Below are 25,449 nucleotides of genomic sequence, written 5' to 3' on the forward strand. Positions count from 1 at the left end.
AACCGACCCGGGACTTTTTGGACACCTTGTATATACATAGCCATACAAATGAACAATATATGGTACTTTGGGATTATACCGACCACACCCAGACATGAATCGTTATTTAACATTTTGCTTCTACTGATTACTAGATTAGCGTAGAAGACTATTTCGTCAGTATAAAACAGGAATTGTCTTATCGCAAACCCCTCCCCATCCTCAGACAGAGGTCAAAGTCGAGCGTCTAGTAGATAACGTGATTGCAGAGCCTCGCCGCCCGTTCAGCTGGTGCATCGCTTTGTTGTACTTTCGTGTTTTACCTCTACATTTCTCCAAACACAAAAATTTAACAAAAACAAACATTTACCAAACTAAACTCTTTATTAAAAAAACACTCAAAACTTGTTTTTATTCTTGATCACATTCCGCCACCCAAAATGCGAGTGCCTCCGGCCATCAGCGCGGGCTTCGACAGCACCTTCGGTGCTGCCCCGCGCTGATGTCGACGAAAGAAAAACATCCCTCGAGATAGTACCTATCAGTAAAATATCAAATTCTAGAGGGGCTAATCAGAAATATAAATTGAATTGAAATGGAAAGGCAATTATGTACCGTGCAAATCACGTGATGCCGCGCGGCCTGCCGTAATCAGGATTCTCGAGAAAGATAAGATAACAGCGACAACAATACCGATCACAATACCTGGAAATGCTTGTAAGTTTGTAATTTTGTAATTGAAGAGTTGTTTTTTCGTTCTATCATGTTTGTTTCTATAAATTTCTATTTTTGTGTTCTTCATACTGGTGTGGTCGGTATAATCCCAAAGTACCCAATATATATATACACTATTTACTACTCACTTTCCTACTATTATAAATAAAAAACATCCCACACAATGGTATCTAAAATCAAGCTCAGATCAACATGAGTGCCTCAACCCCTCTTCAGGTTGAACAAGGGAGTAAGACGTAGACAATAATATCAATCAACAAAGCCTTTCTTACACTGAATTTGAATCTTTCTGACATATCTAACATTTTTGACCATCATATATATGAAAGATATTGATATTGACCTTGCACCAGAATTTCCCTTAAGAAAACGACAAATAATGTGAATTAGCTCAAGTATTTAACCTTTAAATTAGCCTATATAAAGGTTTTTCTAAAAAATAATAATAAATAAATTTGACAATTGATTACCTTTATTTTCTAGGCTATGATTCATAGTAAAACTGTATTATAAGCCAACTAATAATAAACAATTATTTACAAAGGGTCAAACTTAAGGTTAACCTTCTGTAGCCCAATCATGCATACTCTGGATGAAAATCAGAATATTGATCACTTGTGGCCTTGACTTGCTGGTCCATAGCTAATTGTTAAAGGATTTAAAACTATAATATTAAAATCAGGTTGGGTCCCAGGGTTACTTGTTATAACGTATTTAACAATATATTAATATTTAAGAACAAAAAGCATGGTGGGTATTTATACTAAATTACATTTTAACACAATTTAGACAATGAGTTACTAGAGAGAACTTAAACTATAATTTAAATTAATAATCATAGGAATGGGCAAATTATTACCTGAACGCCATCATACTAGTAATCTCATGAGTAAAGATTAACTATAAACGATGGAGTTTTATATCCAATATATTAAATACATCTCCACCCGAAAAGTATGACCGGCAAGAGAAGACAGGATCGCAACAGATCCACTTCAAAGCTAGTAAACGATACTCTACCGAATAAAACACTAATTATTATGATGAATTAGATAACAAATAATATTATAATTAAAATTTAGCAAGAAATTTACGCCCCAAACCTGGAGTACTCAAATAATGCCGAACTAATAAGCACCTAGCCCTTCCGCCATTTTCCTTGATGCACTGCAAGATGGAGAAGGAGGAAGTTGTAAAATGTATACTCGATGACGTAGGCCAGAGAGATAAAACGGAAATGAACTGAACGGAGTAATACTCATAAAAGTTTCTTATACACAATCATTCCAGTAGCAATACGTGTATACTTAACAAATTTAACCACATATCACTTACTGCATTCTTACTAAACACCGCTGTTACTATATTTTTGATATGAAAGTCATTAAAATTTGCCGACTAAATTGGTCGTCCTCCGTAGACTAATGGTTATAGTCCTCGGCTCTCTAACCGAGAGATCACGGGTTCAAATTCCGGGGAGGGCCAATCATGTACTTTGACAATAAAAATCAGTGCACTTCGAAGCCAGCATAGCTGATGCTGAGGCTTCAATGAGATAAAAAAAATAGCAGGCAAAAATATTTGAAATATCTTACTGGTAAATCAAATTAACCGGTTGATTGATATCACATCTGATATTATTATTTAGTTCAAATGTTTCAAAAGCGAACTGAACTAATTCTGTATTTGACAGATCCTAAATTAGTGAGCGTATCGCCTATGCTGTGGGTGAAATAGATTATTTAGATAAAGAAGTGGAAGTGGATATTGCTTTCAATAGTGTAAGTGTTTATGTGACAAAACATAATTATTGAAAAAATATGCAGAGATTTTACCAAATTAATAAGCTATACATATTGTAAGCAACCCTTTTTGGTTTGATAGTGACAATGTTAAAATCGATAATTTGGCCAAAGTGGTAGTTGTAAGTAGAGTCACGATTAGTGAAAATAAAGGACCATTAGAATTAATAACAGGTAAATAACCAAGGTTTGTTCTATAATAAATCTCTGTATGAGAGCTCTCAAAGTAAAGAAGAGCCATGTGAACTCAGCTATGATAACGACATTGGAGGGTTTCAAAATAAAAACAATCACGACAATTGAGATTACATTTAATTACATTACATTTAATTACATAGACAAAGACATAAATGAAGATGCGCATTTGACATTTAAATAATATAAATGTTATTGTTTGTTAGTCAACAACAGTTTCAAAATCGTATAAGGAGTGTGACATTTTAATAATAGTTGATGTTAGTCAACCAAAACGAGGTTTGACCAGCGCCCGTTTCGGTTTAGAACCTAACTACGTCTCATAACCGAAAAGGAACACATGAATCATGGCACCCTTCAACATATGTGAGTTAACCGGGCCTGAGTGAGATGGACAAGTATTTTAACTCAAACTGCCATGTCTTCTTCATAGCAATCTAAACGGCAAAAGGTATTACATTTTTGTACTGTTCATTGGAATTACTACTGATGAGTAATAGAAAGTTGAATATTGGATTCAACTAGTTAGAAACCTTACTGTTGGAGCATACTGCATGCTTTATCAAAATGTAAATGATCATAGGTAAAAATGTCCCTTATGAAGTCCCTATTATATATATTTTTTGTAAAACCAATTTAAACAGTAAATTCGAATATTAACGATGAAGATCTTAGACTCTCGAGCTTCAATATTTACCTTAGAGATTGGAACGAGGAACCTGGGTCAAACTGAATGGTGTCATTGGCGTGCAAAAGGAATTGATATCATGTCTAGTCAGTGTTTTATTGCAAAATATTGGATTTGTGATGTTACCTAATGCTGGGGCCGTCGACTCCCCTCATTACAGTGCCAGTGCCTCCTCTTCAGTTTCTTTAGTTTTCCTATTCTTCTCGTTGTTGTTTATTGTATATTTATTTTTGTTATATTTATAGTTTTTCTGTTAGTTATCAAATAAAATAGTAGCCCTGTACACTCTTCACCTAACCTCTATTGTTGTTGATTATCCTACCGTTATACCTAAGGGGTCATGGACTTGTTGCTGGGCGGTCTGTAGGGGTGACGGGTGGCGGTGCTCGTGGCGTGCTTGTGGTCAGGCTGTGTGTTTGAGAGAATGAATGGAGCAATAACAAGAAATTCTTTAAAAATTAAATTGTTAATTTAAGTTTTAATTTATCTTTGTTTGAAATTTTTCTACATATTAAACTGATAAATTTGATTTTTAATTATTACATAGTAGTATATATTTTGGTTAAATTTAAATTTAAATTTAAAATGGAATTTGTTATAGTTTTAAGGTCATTAAATGTAAATATATATATTATATAGCTATACATTGTTTACTAACCTTTACACTTTAGACTTTCCTTTAGTACATCATTGGCGTTTGCAGTAGAAATAAATGATTTTTCAATGGTAAGAACATAAAACAATTGTATACCTATTAAATTTTAAACTGCACATGACAAAAATGTTATATATTTTTAATGAGTCGCAACAAAATCCATCGGGAAAAATATTACTTAGCTATACTATAATAAATATTTATAAACGAAACTATAGTCAATATTATTTGTTGCTTTTATATATTTTATATTATGTTTAATAAGTATAAAATATAACATAAACTATATTTTAATATAGTTTTAAGTATATTAATCTTTAGGGTTTGAATAAATAAATAAATAAAATAGTAGTATCACTAGATAAAGAAATGCAACATTTTCCAATATATATATATTTTTTTTAATTATTTTATAATTTTAAAAAATTATATATTGGAAAATGTTGTATTTCTTTATCTAGTGATACTACAATAAATTGTTTTTCCAATGCTCCAAGATTCTACAAATAAAATAGTGTTATTTCCAATACCTATGTAATTTCGGCTGTTTGAAACAAATTATTTTTTGACATACAGATTCACTCAATTGTACTTATGTACTGAATTTACCCTCGAATGAGAATACAGTCAGCCATGAAATATCCGACGAACTAACCAATCATAAGCTTTTTATTTTCTGCCAAACAATACTACCAATCACCTGATCCAAAGCCCTGAACATTGAGCAGTAAATTATTGAGCATGCCTGACCATTGAATTCACTAATTTTTGGAGTTAGTGTTGTGTTGTTTACGTTGCAGGAATTTTTGTTTTGGTGAATAAGTTCCACCATTAGTAGTATAGTGGAAGTGAAATTATAATTAATTATTGCTTATCTTCTCAAGAAGTGTTATGACAGAAATACAGCAAGGTATTTTTGATTCAGTATGTCGTTTATGTTCCACGGTAATTATCTCTGGAGTTCACACAATTTTAGATAACCCAGAAGGATCGGACTTGAAAGTAGCTGATCAAATATGGGAGTGTCTACAGATAAAGGTAACTCAAAAATTAGGCTATTTGAGGTACTTTAGAAAGTTTGCTCGATAACATTTTATAAGTTTAAATGTTCAGTGATCTGATTTCTAGCTTATTAGTTTTTATTTATTTTAATTTTATTGATTACATACATAATAGTATACGAGGACGCAATAGGCCCAACTACTAGCCTACGGTCTAAACTCTTACTAAAAAAGACTTATAATTTTGTTGTATACTAAGTTCATTTTACTGCATTCTAAGGGCTTTTATCTGCTCTTAAAATAAGATGGGTGTTATTTTTCTTCAAATATTATGGTATTAAGAAACTTTTTTTGGCCGCAGTATAATAATTGGTCACCATAGCAACAGAATCATCAAACTAATTTTTTGACTAAAAATACAAAACTATTGAATGTAGAAACATTATATTTATAGATATGGACAACAATTTTTTTTCCTTCCTGAGGGAAAAGGACAGTTTGTCCCTGCGCTTAGTCCTAAAAGGACCTTTGCACCTCCCTTACTTTAACTTTGTGTCCTCAAAGTCCGAGGCTTTTGCAAAAACCAATCAGATTTGAGGGCTCCTGTTCTCTGATATCCTTGGGGCTGAGGAGTATCCACCCAGGTATATTTTTCGAGTTTCTAAGATGGCAGGACAATGTAACCAAATATGTTCTGCTGATTCCTCCTCTTCTCCACAGAGTCTACACTTGTTAGTCCATGGCTAAGGCCTTCCTTCATAAGACGCTTCCTTTGGGGGCCATGTCCTGTCAACATTCCTAGTACTAGTCTTATATCCTCCTTATTCTGATTTAAGAGAGCTGTCCACCCTTTAACGTAAGGAGAGAAAACAGTTTGGATAGTCTTAATCCTGAGGCTCTACTCCAATTATTGTGTCTTATCCTCTTTTCCCAATCTTTGACCAGAGCTTTAATGTTGGAGAAGGCTATCCCGCAACCTGGCTCAGGCCCCACCATTGTGGATTCCACTCCCTTTTTGGCGAGGATGTTTTCTTTTTCATTTCCATGAATGCCTTCATGACCTGGTATCCAACCGAGTGTAATTCTGTTATTTATTGCCAGCTTTGCTAGAGCATTCTTACATTCCCCGACTGCTTTCGAATCAAACAAACAGGTATCAAGTGCCTTCAATGCAGCCTGACTATCAGAAAGTATGAGGTATTTAATACTTTTGTCCTCATTTGTATGAATCTTCTGGAACATGAGTCTATTGCCATGACCTCCACCTGAAAAACCGTGGCATGTCTTCCTAGGGGCACAGCCATGTCGACTCCTGGTCCGTGTATTCCGTATCCTGCCCTAGAGTCAAGGCGTGAACCACCTGTGTAAAACTTCAGGACTCCTTTTGTAGGGGTAGGCCTCCTTTTTAATCTGTTTCTCCATAAAGAACATATGGGTTGTCAAAAGAGTATTTCTTAACCATTGCATCTGACACTTTGGTTAGCATTTCAGCCTCAGGAAATACTTGCAATATCTTCATGTGGCCTTTTCAGGAGGTAACATTTATTACCCTTGTTCCTAGAAGCTTCATTGCACTTAGAGCTGTTGTTCTCACCACCTCCTGCCCCAGAGGAGTGTATCCCAGGACTGCTTCAATTGCTAATGTTGGGCTGGAGCTCATCGCTCCCATGATGCTTAAGCAAGCTAGCCTTTGAAGACTCTGTAGCCTTTTAGCAGCTGTTGTTTGTTCTACTTTCGGCCACCACACTAAGGCAGCATATGTGGCCATTGGTTTAATTATGGTTTCGTAAATCAAATATATCATTTTGGGTTTAAGTCCCCATTTAAATCCAAAAAGTCTTTTACAGGCCCCAAGTGCCATTGTCGCTTTGGATATCCTGTTTTCAATATGGATGGGAGTTCCAAGTGAGCTTCTCTTGATCACTGTTCAGTTTTTGACACAACACTTGAAAAAGTCTGGTGTTCAAAGCACTTGATTTGATGTGATTCTCTAATTGAACTGCTAAGTTCAAAGCAGTGTTGAGTGATTTCAGGGGGAGGAAAATCTTATCTGTGTCGGATGATACAATGAGATCCAACTATTTTAGGGTTCTTTTTCTTAGCCAATGCAATAAATCCTGATCGGTAACGTGTCATCGCTTGAGCTCCAATCAGTACATATTCCAATAACTCTCTCTCAAGAAAGATCATTAATTTCTAAAAATGTTTGAAGAGCAGAAAATTTATCAACTGCTGTAATTGTTATTTTAAGATTTTTTTTAAACAGTATTTCTTCAAGGAATTTCTTTTCAACAACTGTGCTTGTTTTGACGTCTGTTATTTCATCGCACTGCAGTCCAAAGAATGGGGAGATAAAGAAATTTTGGCAACTTTATTGTAGCTGTCTTCACCAAGCACAGAGCAAACAAGGTTTTATGAATGACTCACCGGTTGTGTAGGATTTCTTGTCTTAGCTATCAATCCTCTGCATAATCATCAGGCAACTTTTCCTATAAATGAAAAATTCAGTAGTCAAGTAAGGTCAGTAGGTAGTAGGTTTGTCCTTCAGGACAGCATGATTCGTAGTCAAATGGCATTCCAAACGTCCAGGTCGCATTGAATCATTTTTCAGAACTACATGACAAATTACGCACTGAGGCAAATGACTACCATTTTCCTAAAAAATCTGTATTTAATATAGTCATCACTGTAGAGTCTGTTCTTTAGCAGTGATTTAGCCATTTTAATAACAACTAACTGCTAAAACACACAATTATTTGTGAATGTTATGGCAATGACAATCAAAAACACAATTACTATAGTAGTTACAATAAAACTGCATTCACAGATGAAGGCTTGTGGTGGACAGTGGCACTGGGGCAGACATGTGCACTATGCCCCGCCACACTACAAATAAACAAAGGCACTGCCATGCTGAGTCAGATAGTTTCTCACGCATTGCCGGATTGTCACGTTTTATTGAGTTAATAGTTATAAAGAAATTTCAGTGATTGTGTGTTTGTGCCCAGCATCAAATTCAATTATTTTTTTGTTTTAAATATATATGAAAAAACAACTGTTTCAAAAACCACAAAGCTACTTAATTTGTTTAAATTTGTTGAAATCTTCCTTGGAATTCTTACACCACCACCCACCCCCCACCGGGCGGGGTGCCCCCCCATGTTGAGAACCGCTGCAATAGAAAATGAACAATTGTAGAAAACTTAGCAATTTTTCTCCTTCTAAATTAAACTTTATATTAACAAAACTAAGAACAAAAGAAAGCACTTCAACAGAGGTTTCAGTTGTTATATTTGAGACAAAAACACATATGGTTCAGCTTAATGGTAACAAACAATATAAACTTGAAACAAAATAAATAATAGAAATATGGAATTCTAATCTTAAACCCCGAAGTATATTTTATTATTGTTGTGTTTGTTAAATATCTGAAATCAATAAGTACTATACTTTATAATAGCAATATTACCACATCGTAAAAAAAACAATAACAAATTGTATTGAAAAAAATAACAAGATTTAGGACAGTTGCAATCATTACCTGTTAAACATTAAAAATAAAATTTAGAGGATTGTAATCTATTGTCTTCTTTAGGTGCAAATATCTAATAGATTAAACATGCACGAAAAGTAATTAAAAATCAACAACATGTGGTGATGAACTTACCAAAGTCAAATTTAATAACAGAGAAAGTTGTACACTTCAAAAATGAAGCATATACTGAAAGTCAAGTACTAGTCAGAAGGTGCAAAAGCCATATCCCTACTCAATTCAAACGCACTCCATATCACATGTTACATATGTACCACAGAAAGTGACAGTCTCCATCTACTTCTATTGGCTATCTTATAAATAAAAATCAATCGCAAAATGTGTTACTAAGCGCTAATCTTGAAAATGTCTCGACCAATTCAGCTAATTCTTTTTGTATAATATTGAAATCCAAGGGAGGTTTATATGAAGAGAAAGAATAGAAAAGTTCCTAGAATATTTTTGAATTTAGAACAAATTGTAGTATTTGTTTCATAATCCAAATTTAACCGACACTAAACAGCCGTTGACACCTTTAGCTAAGTTCGGAAAAAATGTTTACATGGATTTTTTAAATAAAATATTCAGTATACAGTCTTGATCAGTATTGTAGTGCAGGTAGCAAATAAAAACTTAGTATCTAAAGTTTTCTCCAGATTGTGCCAGTGACAAATTAAACACATCTAATGCATTGTAAATAGCATTTAAACACTGTTATAAAAAAAACCAAAAGACAAGCTGTGAAAGTTTTCACATATGTTACTCCAACCGGTGGGCATCGTTGACATTGTGATATAGCATTTTAACAGTGGCAATCCATTCTTTTTCCAGACTATGGTCTGAAAAACAACAACACTCTATATCGCAAAACCTTGAAAACAATTATTTTAGAATGATGGATGGACTTAGAGGATTTCCTCCTATATGTAGTAGGTAGGATTTCCCCCTAGGCCATGATAAGCTTCTTAGTCCTACATATGCATATTTTCTTCATTGGGACAACAAAGCAATGAAAATATTTTAGACTAAAAGTTGATTTCAAGAGCTGGAAGTAGATTTTTTCACCATGAAGTAGATTTCCAAGAGCTACATATACATAGTTTTTTGAACAGGGCAATAAGGTAAACTAAACTGGCACCATAAGTGACTGGTAAATTGTAAATGGCCGGAAGTAGATACCTTTTAATCGAAGTAGGCTTTTCAGTCCTACTCAAGGCAAATTCTACTATGTTATTGGAAATATCATAAACCGGAAGTAGCCTATATGACAAGGTCTAAAAGTAAACACTTAACTGAAGTAGATTTGCGAGACCTGTGTATATGTAATTTCTTGATCGGGATAACAAGGCAGACTCACTTCTGACATTGTAAGTATAATTAATTTGAACCAGAAATGCTCCTGCACACGCAAAACATGATGTTAGAGTCAAGTTAAATTCTAATACTCTTCACTATGAACTCTAAAATAATATCTACATGATGTATGCCTATAAAAATGTTAGGACTTGATCACATTACATCATAAGTGCTTTTACTAACTAGTATTAGGACTTGATTTTGTAAATTGTGTGCCAAGCCGTGGGTAACAGTTTGTAATTATGTAAATGTTCACTTACATTTTTTAAATATATTTTGTGAAATAGAACTCTTATATATTAAATATGATCGATCTTTGCCTGTTGATTTTGTTGTATTTCAATTCCTGTTTAAAATTATTATTGTGATAAGATTATAATATTTAAAATAACGTTTCTGATTAAGAAACCCTTACTTATTTTTATAATACTCTACAACTTTGAATGTCTTCAAGACAGAAAAGAATTATTAAAAACAACATCAAGTAAAACATTATAAACAGTTTTCCCAAACATTTTTTTCAGAGAAAACTGGCCGGTATATATAAAATGTGAAATAGTAACAGTATTGAAAGGAATAAATTGATTTCAGAAATAACAGTATTCATCAACATGTGTAATCAACTCTTACATTCTTGATATATAATTAATATGACTATATTAAGTGCATAAAATTATATATACATGTATGTATATATTTTTAAATTATATAAAAATAAAACTAATTAAATATTTCTTATTGTGTCTATAGGTTTCAAAAGATGACAATTTGCCTCAGTCAGTATGCACGCCTTGCTACAACACTACCCAGCAACTGTTTGCGTTTAGGTTAGCCTGCCATGAAGTTCAAACCAAGCTAAAACAGTGTAAACAACAGAAAGATATTTCAAACGTAAGTATTGGATAATTATTCGTTTGCAATAAACCTGGTATTATATGTTTGTACCTTTTGTCACTATCAATTTAAAAATTTCGTGAAAATTCTGCTTATAAAATAAAAATATTACAATGTAGTACTGTTTTATAAAAACATCAAAGACTCACTTAAAGTATCTGTAGACCTAAGAATGCAGAACAATATTTAATGATTTTAATTTCAAATTTTGGCTTTAGAAAATTGAAAATGAAGATGAAAGCTGTAAAACTAGAGAAGAACCATCTGATGGAACTGTAGATGAAGCTGAAGATCCTTCAGAAGTAATTTCAACTGATAATGAAGATTCAGGTAATGCTTGGATATGTGACAACAAAAATTTAACTTTTATAAGTACGAGGTTTGATTTTTTTTTCAACCTCCGATCTCACGCAATGACGGCCGGACAAGTGGCAGGTCAGACGTGAGCGCATCATCCCTTCTACAACTATGCCAACTGTATATTGAGGAGTGTTACTCATTTCCTGCAAGCAGAACGTAATATTGCAGCAGAAATTAATCTGAGAAGTTGCCGTGTTCACTGAAGAACATCACGAGTGATAGTATTGTGCATGAATCATGTCAAGAGTTAAAAGATGGCCAAAAGTCATATTCAAGGATGAAACGTCAAAGCTAAAGCCTTCTGGCTAGTTTTTTTGGATGTTAGTCAACATCTTTGGTACAAATCAGCGAGCACAAATCTTTTTGTAGCCTAAATGTTCTGTAACGATCGGGTAAATAGAAGATCTTGACACTTCTGAAAATTCCAAAGACAAAGCACTTATTGTGAATCTACGGTTTTCTCTTACCACTTTGTCAGTTTGTTTAAAAAGCCATCTGTAGCGACAGACTTGTGTCTTTGACCTCCTTCATCGTGCAGGTCAGTTTGGCCACATAATTTACGTACAACACCATTCTTCATAATATTTTCTCCGTAAGCACCAAACCAAAATTTGTCGTCAGTGACAAATGATGTAGCGGGGGAAGATGTGCAGTCCACTACTCTGCTCACTGCAGACCTGCCACATGTCTGACTGTCGTGGCATGAGATTGGAGGTTAAAAAGAAAACGGCCTTTATTAAATTTGTTATTATATGAGGGCTATTTCAAAAGTACAGTAATCACTGTTTGGTTATGAAAAACCAAACACTCATTCAGCACTATTTTATAACCATATTTCATTATATACATTTGAAAAATACATATTTTCTATATTTTTCTTCATAACTGCCGGTAAAATTTAATCACTTATATATCTTTTGACTAATTTAGAAATACCTTCTTCAAAAAATTCTACCGCCCGTGCTTTTACCCACCAGTAATAGAGTCTTTAAGTTCATTGTCGTCATTGAAACTTATTTCCCATTTAATTACCGTTATTCTCATAAAACTGTAATTTATGCTTAATACTTCATCTTGTTATTTATAGCTCACTCTTAACACTTAAACGCTATTATTTCATAGGTATTTTTTATATAATATAATCTATTCACTCAAAAATGTCAAGCTCTCTATTAAGTTCTTTAACTATATAATTTATTATTTATTATTTTTGTATTATTGTTACTTTTTTGCAGTTTTAGAACAACGTGCAAGTTCTCCTTGTTGATTGCTCCATACACACATATTCCATATGAAATATGGAAGTACACCAGAGAAAAGTAAATTGTTTGAAGTGTGTTGAAATTGTAACTGAACGACTTTCGTAAATTGTTTTAAAATTTACGTAAAATCATACCAGGTTAGAATTTTGTCAATAATAAGCCCCAGAAAACTTGTTTTCTCATTTTTTGTTCAAGTATATTGTAATATGTAAGTTATCATAATTCATATTGGTATATTGGTTCGTGCAAAATAGATATTGAGTACAAGCTATTGCAAATACATCAATTAACCTTCATGAGTATTACTTCTCATAACTACTTGACATTCAAAAAACATTTCAACTAGGAAATTTGTTACACAAGGAGTGTTTATTATAAAAGACTGAAAATTATATTCTTTTCACCTTCTTTATTAGAATTAAAAATATTCAAATACTTTATTATTATTAAAAGATTAAAAAATTCAAGAAACAATGATAATTTACAGTATGTGAGGGTGTGTTAATAAATCTAGTTCACATTGTATTTCTGGTTTCTAATTGTCATGAATGAATTAAAGAGGAATATTGTTTTAGTTATATAATGTAGTTTAGATATGAACAATTATCTCTGTTTACATCATATAAATGTACCCTCTATATTGTTCCAGAGTGTCAAGAAAATGGAAACGAAACACTTCCTGAATTGGGGGAACCAAGTCCTGAGGACTATGTGCTAATGAAAGAGGAAACTTTCAGCATTGATGCTAATAAAGTGAACAGGTAATATTTCAAGTTTAATTTTTCTGTTTATAAAATATTGTTGTACCGAAGGAGCCAACTAGCGCGAACCGCGGAGAGGGGAGTATTCATGTCTACAGTGCCGACCATCACCACCCACCAACAACCTCTCTCATGGCGCGACCATGTACAGTCTGTATATTACAGACACCGTTGCTTAGTATGTCTACAAGCCTTGTCACCAAAATTCACTCGCATGTCTCTACCTCTATAAAAATGGCGGCATTTTAACCCCTCCCACACCATAGACGGACATATTAGAATGGTAGACTTTGACCAAAACTCCAAATACAGTTATATCCGATATTATGTCTCTTGGAGAGTTTTTTAGTTTACAAAAGGCCTTCGAAATGGTCACTGCATGCTCCATGCAGTTGCCAAGGAAGTATTTATAAACGACCTTCGCTCTGCAGCAGGGGGAGGTGAGTGTCTTTTGTCTAACTCTGACCTACTCGTCAGTTCTGTGTCTCCTACATAACCATAACCAAACATATCCGTGGCGTGTATACTGCTTTCTCAATTGTCACGTAAGTATCTCGTTACTATTCTTCATCTTGTGGTAGTGTTGTGATTAGTTTGAAATATTTATCTTGTTTTATAGTAAAGTGTAATTTAACTTTTCAGTTTAATTACATTTTACAATGAAATTCAAATGTATTTAAAATAAATAGTTTTGTAAATGGTTCGTTTTTATTTTTATCAATAAATATGCTAATTTTAAATAAATAAATGCTGTTTTATACTTTTTTTTGCTTTACCTTTTATAATTTAGTTATAATAAAAATTAGCTTTGAACATTTTTTTACTTGTCTTGGCGTTATAGGAAAGTTAATAGATTTATTAGTGGCACGCAAAGCATTAAGTTTTGATAAAAAGTTAAGTTTATTTTGTAAAAATGACGTGTGAGTTAAAGAAACAAAAGAACTATTTGTTTCGTATTGACTGTACCACTTGGTCTAGCGTGAAGTGGAGAGGGACCAGTTGCTTGTGCGCATGCGCCACAGTACATGCCAACTGGCATTGATCATTGGGTGATTATTTTTTGTTCTTTTTACAGTACCTAATGTGAGATCCTTTAACATGTCTTACATTTTTACAGTATTCAAACTTATTGTAAAATACTATCCAATGTACAGTTTACGTTTATAATCTGTGGAATATTTGTTTATCATAAGTTGTGTGATCATTTCATACACAAAGCTGCTGTTTTTTGTTTGTTCACACAATTATTTTAGTTTTTCATTTCTTAGTTCATGTATATGCTATGGTGAATAATGAAATGATTTGTTGAGTTACTGAAATAATAATCATTGTATACTGAGTGTTAATGAAAATTCACAGAGAAATTATGAAACTAGATAAATTGATGTATGTTGTATTTTTATTAGATTAAGTTTTTAACTATTAGAACAATTTAATTACTAGTAATATGATTAATAAGCTATATAAAACTATAAAAATTCAGCTATATATGATTTTAAAAAAACACAGTATATCTTGCAGTTCTAAGTTGCAATTTTGATTGATTGTATTTTGTTTTTTTTTAATTTACTGTGGTGAATTAAATTTGAGTTAACTATATTTTGACTGTTATTTTTTTATTATATTTTATATATATATATATATAGAATTATTATCAAATATCAATTTACTATTGATAAAAAAACTTTTTTATAGATATTTTTGTAAGTATGTAAAAAGGGCAGTTAAAATTCAATATTTCTTATTATATTCCATACAAAATTCCTTAAATATTTCAAAAAGGTTTTACATAGATAATGTATTTGTATTATACTAAACTTGTAAAAACAAAAGTGATGACATTTTAATATAAACATTTATGATGATTCTGAATATCTGCCATCAAGGGAATCAGATTATCAGTCCCAGGGTTAAATACTGTATGGTGGTTTTTTTGACCTTATTTAGACCAAGTGTGTACTGATTTGCTTGCTTTTAAGAAAGATGTTGGAGACAAAGATTTAGAAACTAGAGCTGCATTTAAAACTTTGTAACACATGTTATGTGAACCAGTGCCGGATCAGTACGAGGGAAGTCAGGAGTTCTGGCAGATCATCTGGTGGAGTTCAACAATAACAGTGACTTAAGGGACAGAGATGTGGTGGAGATACAGCGAGTTCGCCAGGAACTACTCCCCCCCATGTGGGATGTGTACGAAAAGTCCACTCCTAACGAAACAGGTAAGAGAACATTTTCCTGCAAACAAATTAGCATTTCTACCTCACAAAACAATCCATGCAACAACAAACAGGGGGTTTTTATAAGAATTTTGGAGGACAATGAATTTTCCCTAGCATCACCAAGTTAATTTAAACATCGGAACGTACCTGACAACATTACCGTTGCAATCCACTACTGGGCCTACTCTGATCAACAGTCAATTACAATTTGTATACTAGCTAGTGCCTGCAAAATCAACTTCTACATTTTCCTATTCACACCACTTTAACTTTGTTTTGCTTACATACAGTTACAGTTGGAGGAATTTAGCTGTGCTCGTGCAGCCCTAATACTACCCTTTCAAAAAACGAATGCTATCTGTGTAGCGGGTTGCGTTTACGTGCTAGCCGCTGAGATGAAGGCGCAAGAATCTCTTAAACGACTTTAAACTCACGATTTCGATTTTGCCGATTATTATTTCACACATACGTTATTTTCAAAAAAGACGTTAAACAACAATATATAACAACTGAAAAGTAAAGATAAGTCCTATTATTGTTATTATTTGGTATTCTCTTATTATTTCATTTACAATCACTTCAATAATATTTAATTAATTTAAATGCTAGAATATAATTTTCTAATAACAAAATGTTACTTACAATGATTGTTTTTTTCATTGGAGTTTCAATTCCACTCAAGTTGTCCTCCTCTTCTGGGTCACTGTCACTGCTGTCTGTATCCGAACCAACTGATATAATAAGGAATTCTATAATATTGTTAATCTGGGGTTCTGCGGCTGCATAGTCCCTTTCGATTTTTCTCTACGTGCTTGCACTTTACTAACCACTCTTCTGCGCCCATACTTGATATCTTGTCTTCGCATAGAGCTTTAGCTTGATACATAGTGAAAGATGTATTTCTCATAACCAACATGATGTTGACTTCGGCCCAAATTAACTCAATGGGATTGAGGTCTGGGTGGTAGGGCGGAAGTCGTAAGATGTCATGACGCCTGTAGTTTGAACAGTTTCGTTCCAAGGCGTACCGGACATGCCTTGGTTTATATAGCTGCACAAGTTTGTAGAGTTCAGATAAAAACGATATCGTCCACAGAATGGTATTCCGTTTTTTGAAAGCCACACCTTCATATCTTGCTTCCTACTTTTTGAAGTAGGAGCTTTATCAAATTTGTATGTTAAGGTTAGGGCGCATTATCCAGTACTGAATTTGGTTCTAAATTCAGGGTAACACTTTTTCCTTTATATCCACTTCATAAAAATGTCCCCCATTCACATTGTAGTGGTAGTCTCACTATGGTTGCTTGCTTTCCAACATGTAAAAAGCATTGGGCAAGAACCCTTTCTCTCCATCCGCAGATTGGATAATTATTAGTCTTTCGCCCTTGGAAATCGGCACGTGTAACCCTTCATTTGAAGCCATTTGACCAAGTTTGGTTAGATACGTGAGACGATAGTATATAAGATTCGTCTAAATAAATTATGGAGCGTCCTTGCTTCCTGTAATTTTTCTACGCTCTCAAGTATGTTATCCTCTTCTCTCGGATTTCTGGCTTTTCAATTAATAATTTCCTATTGTTTGCCGTCCTTCTCCAAGTAAATTCCAGGTCCCTTTAATACCCACCCTAAAACTTTTCTCACAACCTTGGAAATATATTTTGTCCCTTAGCGCCTCCCTCAAAAGTTTTGCAGGCGGTATTCGATGTTCTTCAACATGGAAATTTGTCAACTATTCGTTACGGTCGTTGAAAGGTTGTTTTGGTGTAGTAAAACTTGCCTCACACATGTTACTAACCTTCAACGTGTTAAGTTAACTGTTTATTTTAGTCACAACCTCTCGCTCTGACAGTTTGCTGCAGCAGTTTCTTTGACGAGCCTTTGACAACAGGAATTTTAACAGTTGGTGATGGTGCCTCTTCCTTCATAAATGTATAAAATAAACATTACTCACAATTTCGCGAGCTGACTATGAAATAGGCTTTTGGACTTTTGACTCTAACTCAACAGACATTATCGGTAAAAGCGAAGCACAAGCTACACTCAGCACTGTCACAAAACAGACTGATTGTGGCGAGTGCGATGAGTTATTTGGGCCAATACGATTCTTGAAAGGAGGGTTTTAACCATGAGTCAAAGGAAATGTTTTCGGGACGCAGCGCATAATGCTACCCCGCCACCCTCCCGCCCATCACCACATACTTCCCAGGTCACGCGCACAGCTAAAGTCCTCGAACTGTAAGTTCTTGAAATATTTTGGTCTCGTTGTGTAGTGCCATCTTCAGTCAACCGTTGTTAAACTGATTGAAAGCTACGTTAGCATCCATTCATTTATTATTGAAAATGATTTAAGGAAACGTTCAAGGTATGACTTAAATTATTTTGATATTAGTGAGATGTTGAAATAGGTCAATAATTTTTTATAAAATATAAGTCTCTACTGTTGAATGTGGCTACTTTGAGACACTCAGGGAATACCCTTTGAGATAGGATTAAAAGATAGAGACTGAAAATTTGTTTAATTTTGCTAACATATAAATTCAGTTTCTGATTATGTATGTAAAAAATGCCAAAAAACAATGTTCAATATTTAGTATTATAATAGATCACAGCTTTGAAAAAAAAATTGTTTTAGCCTACCATTTCTTTAAAAACTATTTAATTACCCGGTAATGAAGTTTTTTATTTTTCTTGAAAGCGTACTTCGTAATGAAGTAGATGTAAAATTCACTTGTGAAGTAATTGAAGCCAGGAATGAGTAACAGTGCTATTAAAATGTAGCCATGTTTATGGAAAAACAATGTCCATGGTGATAAATGAAATGGTTGGCCATCTTTTGTTATGTTATTGATAAGATGAATTAAGAATTACGAGGAAGTCTTTACAATTAGAAAACTTTTCCCAGACATAATATGGTTAATTTTGCTTGAAGGTCTAAAATGATAATTACCATATGTTTTGTGTACTCAGAGGTCCAGATAAAAAAACTGTACTCTGTTTGTCATAAAAAAAACAAAATATTAGAATGAATGGTGTGTAATTGGTTTACCGTTGTAATGAGTGATGACTTACTTAAATTCGATAAATTTCAGTGAAAATGAAACAGAGGTTTTTTCTTGAATGTGTTAAAGTTTAATATGATTAATTTTTGCTTTTTAAGGCAAAATGGTGATTATGTTATATTTGAAGTTGAGTAATTGTATTATTGTTTCAGGAGAGCTTCAGGTGACTCATCGAAGATATATTGTAAGTAAAGGAGCATTTCCGTGTTCACTATGTGGAGCCTGCTTCAGATTCGACCAGGGTTGTGAACGAGGTGAAGTGCCCGATAGTGGTCCTTATGATTGTATTGTCTGCCACAAAGTATTTCCTAAACGTAGTGCTTGGAAGAAACATCAAGCAACTCACGAAGATGTAAAACCTTTCCTGTGTCGGGAATGTGGGAAAGGGTTCAACCGTCAGGAACATCTATCTCGTCACTTGCTCAGCCACACCGCTACCCGGCCATTCATGTGCGAGGGTTGCGGCAAGTCCTATGCGCGTAAGGAACACTTGAACCGTCACCAGTTCAGTAGCCCTTCGTGTGCCGATCCGAACGTCGATCCTGTTCGACCGTTCACCTGTCCCACCTGCAATCACGGGTTCGTAAGAAAGGAACATCTCGTGAGACATTGCAAACGCGCTCATGACGTCGAATTAAACGACAATGAACCTAAACCGTTCACTTGTCAGATTTGTTCTAAAACTTTCACGAGAAGAGAACATCTACGCCGTCACAAAATAGTTCACGCTAAAGATGATAAATCGTCTTCTGTTAAGACCGAACCGGAAGACGAAATTTCACCCCCTCCGAGTCCGGACGATAAAAAGCCACTGGAACCCGTTAAATGTGAGATTTGCTTTAAGACCTTTTCTCGCAGATCTCATGTGTTGAGACACATGAAGCGGATCCACAACACAACAATATCTGGTGAAGTCCACCGATGCAATGTTTGCAACAAACAGTTCGGTAGAAAATATCACCTGGAACGCCACCAATTGTGTCATGCTAAACCCGAGTACGAGTGCGTAACTTGTGGAGAGAAGTTTGACCAAAGTGATCTCTTGGACAAGCACATGACAACTGTCCACGGCAACGCTGCTGTGGACAGCTATTTGTGGATGTAACCAATCAATGCATTTCCTCTTAGCATTCCTACGTGGTATCGCCCTTTCGTGTTTCTGTAAAGTTACAATAGCCACATAAGAGATGATTAACTAGTGTATCGAGTTACACTTGTATTTATTTAGTTATGTAAGAAAAGAAACTAAGGTGTACTTTATTTTTTTTACTAGCACAAACTTAATTAAAATAAGGATGGTGTAGTTCAAACAACAACCTTTCCTTCTTTCTTCTTATAAAGAGCGTTATAATAAATTAATATATTCTATACACATTCCATCTCTTGTAAGTATGGTATTGTTTGAACTAATCGTAGTGTACATGTATGAGAAATAAGTGTAAAAGAGTCATTCTTGTATCTTTCCTCCCAAAACTAATTATGATTTTTTTCTCATACAATAAAATTAAAGTGCCTTCAGGATATAATGTTTAATAGTACCATCCATAAAAAGAAGTTTAATTACAATTTTTTATGCTGTTTGTATCTCTAATTAAAGTTAAACAAATTGAGGTACGTTGTATTTAATTTATGGAAATCAAAAACCATTTTTGAATTAGCGGATTTGATTAGTAAATAGTTTATTAATTATGACACTTTAGTTTTATTACTTAGTATAAACTATTTTTACTTTAACTATTTTAAGGTAAGTCAATTATATTAAGAACACTTACTGTGTCTTATCCATTAAGCTCTTCACTAAGTGCTACTGTTTATATCAGAGTAACAATCTTTCACAAGTATATAATACTTTGTGTTTACTGTTACATCTAAGTTAAATGTTCATTAACACAAGTCTTAGAATATCTTATTAGCCTAAATATTTTTCATTTAATATATATTAAATATCTCTGAAAAAAAGTGTAAAACACTTTTAATTGATTAATATATTATATTATTAGTGAAATCCACTAGGACAAATTAATGTCTTACAGGTAGGTTAAAATTTACAAAATTGTATGTAGATTATGTAAAATGGAGCTCAGATGCTTTTGGTATATTTGATTAAATATCAATGGCTACGTTATTGCTCAATTCCGTCCACGAAGGTCTTAGCTGTTTGTTAAATTCGATAAATACAAAATATTGGCTCTCGACATTTTTTAATTTTCACAAACAGCTAGAAACCTCTGAATATATATTACTCATAATATCATTACCACAGCAAGAACCCTTATAAAGAGGCTGTATTTGTATGGTGAGAATGAGCTGCAAACCTTTAAAATGTCCCAAACATAAGTTAACTGTTAAAAAAACCAAATTTTTCAAGTTTTCCAATAAAACAATAACATTTGATACCTGGCTTTTTACTGTTATATATAGTGTGTCTAAATCAAAACCAACTTAAAAATAATGTGCTTTTACTCTATAGTATTTAAAAATGAAAACTTTTCTACTGGTTCAATAATTTTTATGGAGAACAATTGATTTTTTTAATGGCAACCCAAAAATGATAAATAGTAACCAACAGTATACCATTCTGCAGTTATAAAGTGAGTTTATTCTCAATTTCACACACTCAATGAAATGGCTCATATGTATATAAGATAACAGTTTAATTGAATAATTTCACCCCTCAAAGTTTATAAATAGAAAAATTAAAATTTCAACCATTTAACTCTCTCATAATTGAGCATAGATAATTTAATTTTATATGCCTACAAAACGACTTGCTCCATTTATAATACATATGCTCTATTTTTAATAATAGTTTATTAATTGCTTAGTTGAACATATTTTATCACATTTTGATGTTGAATTTATAAATTATAATCAATATACAATAAACATCTCAGGGGCATTTGTTTTAACTCTTTAAACGTTCCGTAAAAATGACTTATGTTACAATAATAGTCACATATTTTGTATCATTATTGAATTGTTTTTAATAAAATCCGTTATGAACAATTTCTGATGATAAATAATTAGCATTTTGTCTGAATTTATTAGTCTTTTATTGAAATTGCTTAATTCTAACAATAATGTTGAATATTTAAATGTAGTATGTATTGTTTATTTAGCAGGTAAAATATAGGGACCACTATACTATATAACATTTTTTTCTTAGGCTCTACACCTGCTGTATAGTATGTTAAGATGTTGTGCAGGTGATTTCTATAATGAACAATGTAAACCAATTTGAAGCATTTTATCTTCCAGTTATTGAACCAAGTTTCCTAAAGCTTTAGGTTCTACTTACATTATCTAAAAAGATAGATAAAGAGCAAAATACATACCTGAAATTTGCAACATCATCACATCTTTTCATAATGACCGATTGGTAGGAAACTGTTTACAAGCTAACAATAATCTGCATAATGATATTCTTGAACTGTGAATATTGAGATACTTCTGTATTTAATTTCAATTTGTCTATAATCTTGATCATAATAGAAAATAGTTATGTCAATTTAACCCTACAACTTGGCTACATTCTTTTCTTTAGCTTACTTAAAAATAAGATTAATAATGTGATCACAGATCCTATTTAATTACATTTAATAAATTAATTTCTGATTAATTTAAATTTCGTGTTGTTAAAAATTAGCTCCACTTCTATAATTAAGTGGTTAGGGGCTCATTCATGAATGTCTGGTGCAATATTCATTTATAATTCAATCATTAATGTAGGTTATAAAGTGAAGGCGTATATAATTGATTTTATGTATTTTAATTAAATGTATGATACGTTATTTAGGCTATTACAATAGTCAATAATAATACATGTATCAATCCATCATTGTAATAGCATTATCAATAACATTGAAGGGATAAGATTTTCAGTTTTTCAATAATCACTTGGTTGCATATATTTTAGAATGAACATGTTCTTGTTTGTTTTAAAATCGAAATTTGATCATCAACGTAAAGAAATACGTAACGAACATTTTTATTTTTCAGGATTAAGCAAACCGAGGGTATTATTTTGTTTTTTATTGAATTACATAGTTATGTTGCTTTGCATATTTTATCATTTTGTGTTGATATGTTATATTGAATTCTATGTAGTTATGCTATTTTGGTACAGTTACCAATATTATTTGTTATTTTGATGTATTTAAAACCAAATAGTTTTATATATAAATGTCTTTTAAAATTAATTATGTTAAGTATTTTAAATTTTTTATATTTTGTTGTCTATTTAGTATTTTATGTATTTACTTTAAATGTATTTATATTATGTGTATTTTAATTAGTCTGGAAAAAATTGTTACCACAAATACTAAAGATAATTAGTAAAATTAACAGCAAACTGTAGATTTGATTGAGGTAATATTTAAATTTACGTTTAATGACGTTTGAAGAGAGTTCTCTTTCAATATCTTAAGCAATGTTTAAACAAATTTCTAACCCTAGAAGGACACCAGAAAAAAATCATATGATGCTTCCATCAATTGATGGATGCTTGGTTAATCATCTACAAATTACATTCACTCAAATATTACTTTATTTAATAGACTAGATTGTATTTTGAATATTTATACCACTGCTTTAATAACTTTGTTAAAATTATTGTTTTTAAAAGTGTACAGTTTTGCCAAAAAATTAAATTTTGTTCCTACTAATATTTTTTTAAATTATTTGATAACATAATATAATTATGAATTAAAATCGAGTGATTCAATATTTACTTAATTTTATTTTGGGGCTTTATCGAAATTTTTTGTATCTATATATAACCATTATATACTACAGTAAATTGTTACAAATATTTCAACAAGTTTGATCATAACTCAGACCCTTACTTTAATGACCCTATGAAGGATTAAATAAAGTAAGTAGTAATCACTATGGCTTATTATAAATTTAAAAACTGACATTTGCCTGAGAAGGATCTCATTTCTTATTAAATTTTACCAAAAACTTTGATCACTGTTTTGTTTAAAACATTTGTACAATATTGGGTATTTATTATTTCATGTATATAGATTTGTGTTTGAAATATTTATATTGTATTATACATTTCGTAATTTTACGGACTAAATATAGTGCAATAAATGTAACATTTTGTGGTTTATTTTTCACTCTTAATCCAAACCAACAGTTTAAGCCACTAACCCTTTGGTTATTAATCTGATATACAACCACTGAGCTATGATTAGGCTATGATATAGACTAATTGTTTATGTATGTAGATTTGATAAATAAAAACCTCGTGGTTATAGATCTTTGCAGCCAGTTGTGTTTAAAATACTTTCAACAATAAAACAGTAAAGGTAGTTTTAAATTTATTTACACTATATCTGTTTACACAACAGCTGACCAGTGCAGGCTTTTTTAAACATTATAGTTTCTTGTAGAGATTAAGATTGATCCTAAAACGCCTAGTCATTTGTGACATGATTATTTAACATTAATTTATTATCTTTATCTCAACATTTTCTGCATATACCACATAAATTACAATGTCAATATCTTAAATGTATTGAGCATATAATTACTCAATTGAATAACCAAAACTAATTTTGCTATACTCTGCAATTTGCTTTCATTTTGGGTAAAAGGCCGTTTACATAGGTTTTTGAATTAGGTAACATACATGAAGGAGAGAGATCTACATACAGGCCAACCTGATGAAACCTGTAAAGATACTTGAGTTGTCTCAAATTAAAGTATAAAGCTAAATCAAGTTCTTGTTTTTTTCAGTCTGGAGGAAAAGCATTTATAATGGGAGCACCAGGATAGATACATGATGAGTATGAATAATGAAACCATAAAATTCAACTTTATTAGCCTAACTGAGCCCTTCCTTTCTAGCTTGATTTAGATTTCACCAAGAGCTTCGATCACACATTATCTCGAAGTTTATAATTCGTTTACATATATAACCCCATCTTTGTATGTATGATTTGTCAGTAACAGTGCAAATGTGTACATACTGCGCTTATGCTATCACATACTCTGATCTTCTTGAAATTTGAATTCCGTGCATTTATCCCTCCACTTCTAGTTCTGAGCCGAATATTTCATTTGGTCTTCCAATTTTGTTAATTATCTTCCTCTTTGGTTTTTTAGTGGTGCCTTTCTCTTCACAGTTATTGGAACATTTCGGGTCTCTTCTGTGTATAACATTATTGTCTAGCCATGTTTACGTATCAAATGTGTTTGTGTTAAATATTCTACAAAGCAGTAAGCCAAATCTTATTGTAAATAAGAAGACAGAATTGAATTTCAGATTGTAAATGCAGTAAACAAACTGATTTGGTCAAAAGACCCACTTTCGTTTTTATTATTTATTTTATTTTGTACTTTTTTGTTTGTTATCTTCCTAAACTAAATTAATTTGTGGCTCATTCATATAGTAATTAACATACATTGTTCTCTTTTCACCAATTCACAACTCCAAGACAATTATTCACTATTCTTACCTTTCTAATGCAAACCTAAAGCTGTACGTAATTTTGTGTTACAGCTGATAAAAGTAATATTATGGATGTATCGGTTTGCTTATAAATGTATTTTATATAAACATATTAAATGTCAAAATATTTTTGAGTAAACAAACTATCAGATACATAATCTTCTAAATTATAATATCTTCTTTCATTACCTTAAAAATTTGTGTTTTGGAGTATAAGGTCACATAAACCACCATAAAAGTTCTATTGTAATGTTCCAAAAAAAGAGTAAGGTTATATATACTTAATATTAAAATGTATCATGTAATTTATTTACGAACCACCATTCATATTTTATATCAATGCTGAAATTAAAATTTTATTCTTGAAATAGGTAATTTTATTTCAATTTTAATGAGCTAGCATTAAGATTTATTCGTTCAATTGCAATTTTGTTTACAGTGTTTGAGAAAACTGCACTCATTTGACTTATCATAATCATGTAACTTACAGT

General features: G+C 32.3%; 2 protein-coding genes across 3 annotated transcripts in view; one reads left to right on the forward strand and one right to left on the reverse strand.

Moving 5' to 3' along the window:
- Positions 1–1,882, reverse strand: part of LOC124357567 (constitutive coactivator of PPAR-gamma-like protein 1) — a 45,091-nt gene extending 43,209 nt beyond the window's left edge. For both annotated transcript variants that reach the window (XM_046809494.1, XM_046809487.1), the window contains exon 1: positions 1,574–1,882. The gene's annotated coding sequence lies outside the window, so the exon portion shown is untranslated. The remainder of the gene's footprint in view (positions 1–1,573) is intronic.
- A 2,877-nt stretch (positions 1,883–4,759) lies between these two features.
- On the forward strand, positions 4,760–20,771 carry LOC124357583 (zinc finger protein 468-like). The gene is made up of 6 exons (XM_046809506.1): positions 4,760–5,092; positions 10,694–10,834; positions 11,056–11,167; positions 13,109–13,220; positions 15,273–15,439; positions 18,651–20,771. The coding sequence occupies exons 1-6, from the start codon at positions 4,946–4,948 to the stop codon at positions 19,601–19,603; spliced, it is 1,632 nt and encodes a 543-aa protein (XP_046665462.1). The 5' UTR covers positions 4,760–4,945; the 3' UTR covers positions 19,604–20,771.
- The last annotated feature ends 4,678 nt before the right edge of the window (positions 20,772–25,449 follow it).

Source organism: Homalodisca vitripennis, chromosome 1 (genome assembly GCF_021130785.1).
Source record: "Homalodisca vitripennis isolate AUS2020 chromosome 1, UT_GWSS_2.1, whole genome shotgun sequence".
In the NCBI taxonomy this organism is placed as follows: Eukaryota; Metazoa; Arthropoda; class Insecta; order Hemiptera; family Cicadellidae; genus Homalodisca; species Homalodisca vitripennis.

Coding starts and splice junctions, on each gene's coding strand:
- LOC124357583 (XM_046809506.1), top strand. CDS start 4,946: ATGACAGAAATACAGCAAGGTATTTTTGATTCAGTATGTCGTTTATGT. Junction 10,835..11,055: donor AACAGAAAGATATTTCAAAC/GTAAGTATTGGA, acceptor TTTTGGCTTTAG/AAAATTGAAAATGAAGATGA. Junction 13,221..15,272: donor GATGCTAATAAAGTGAACAG/GTAATATTTCAA, acceptor TATGTGAACCAG/TGCCGGATCAGTACGAGGGA.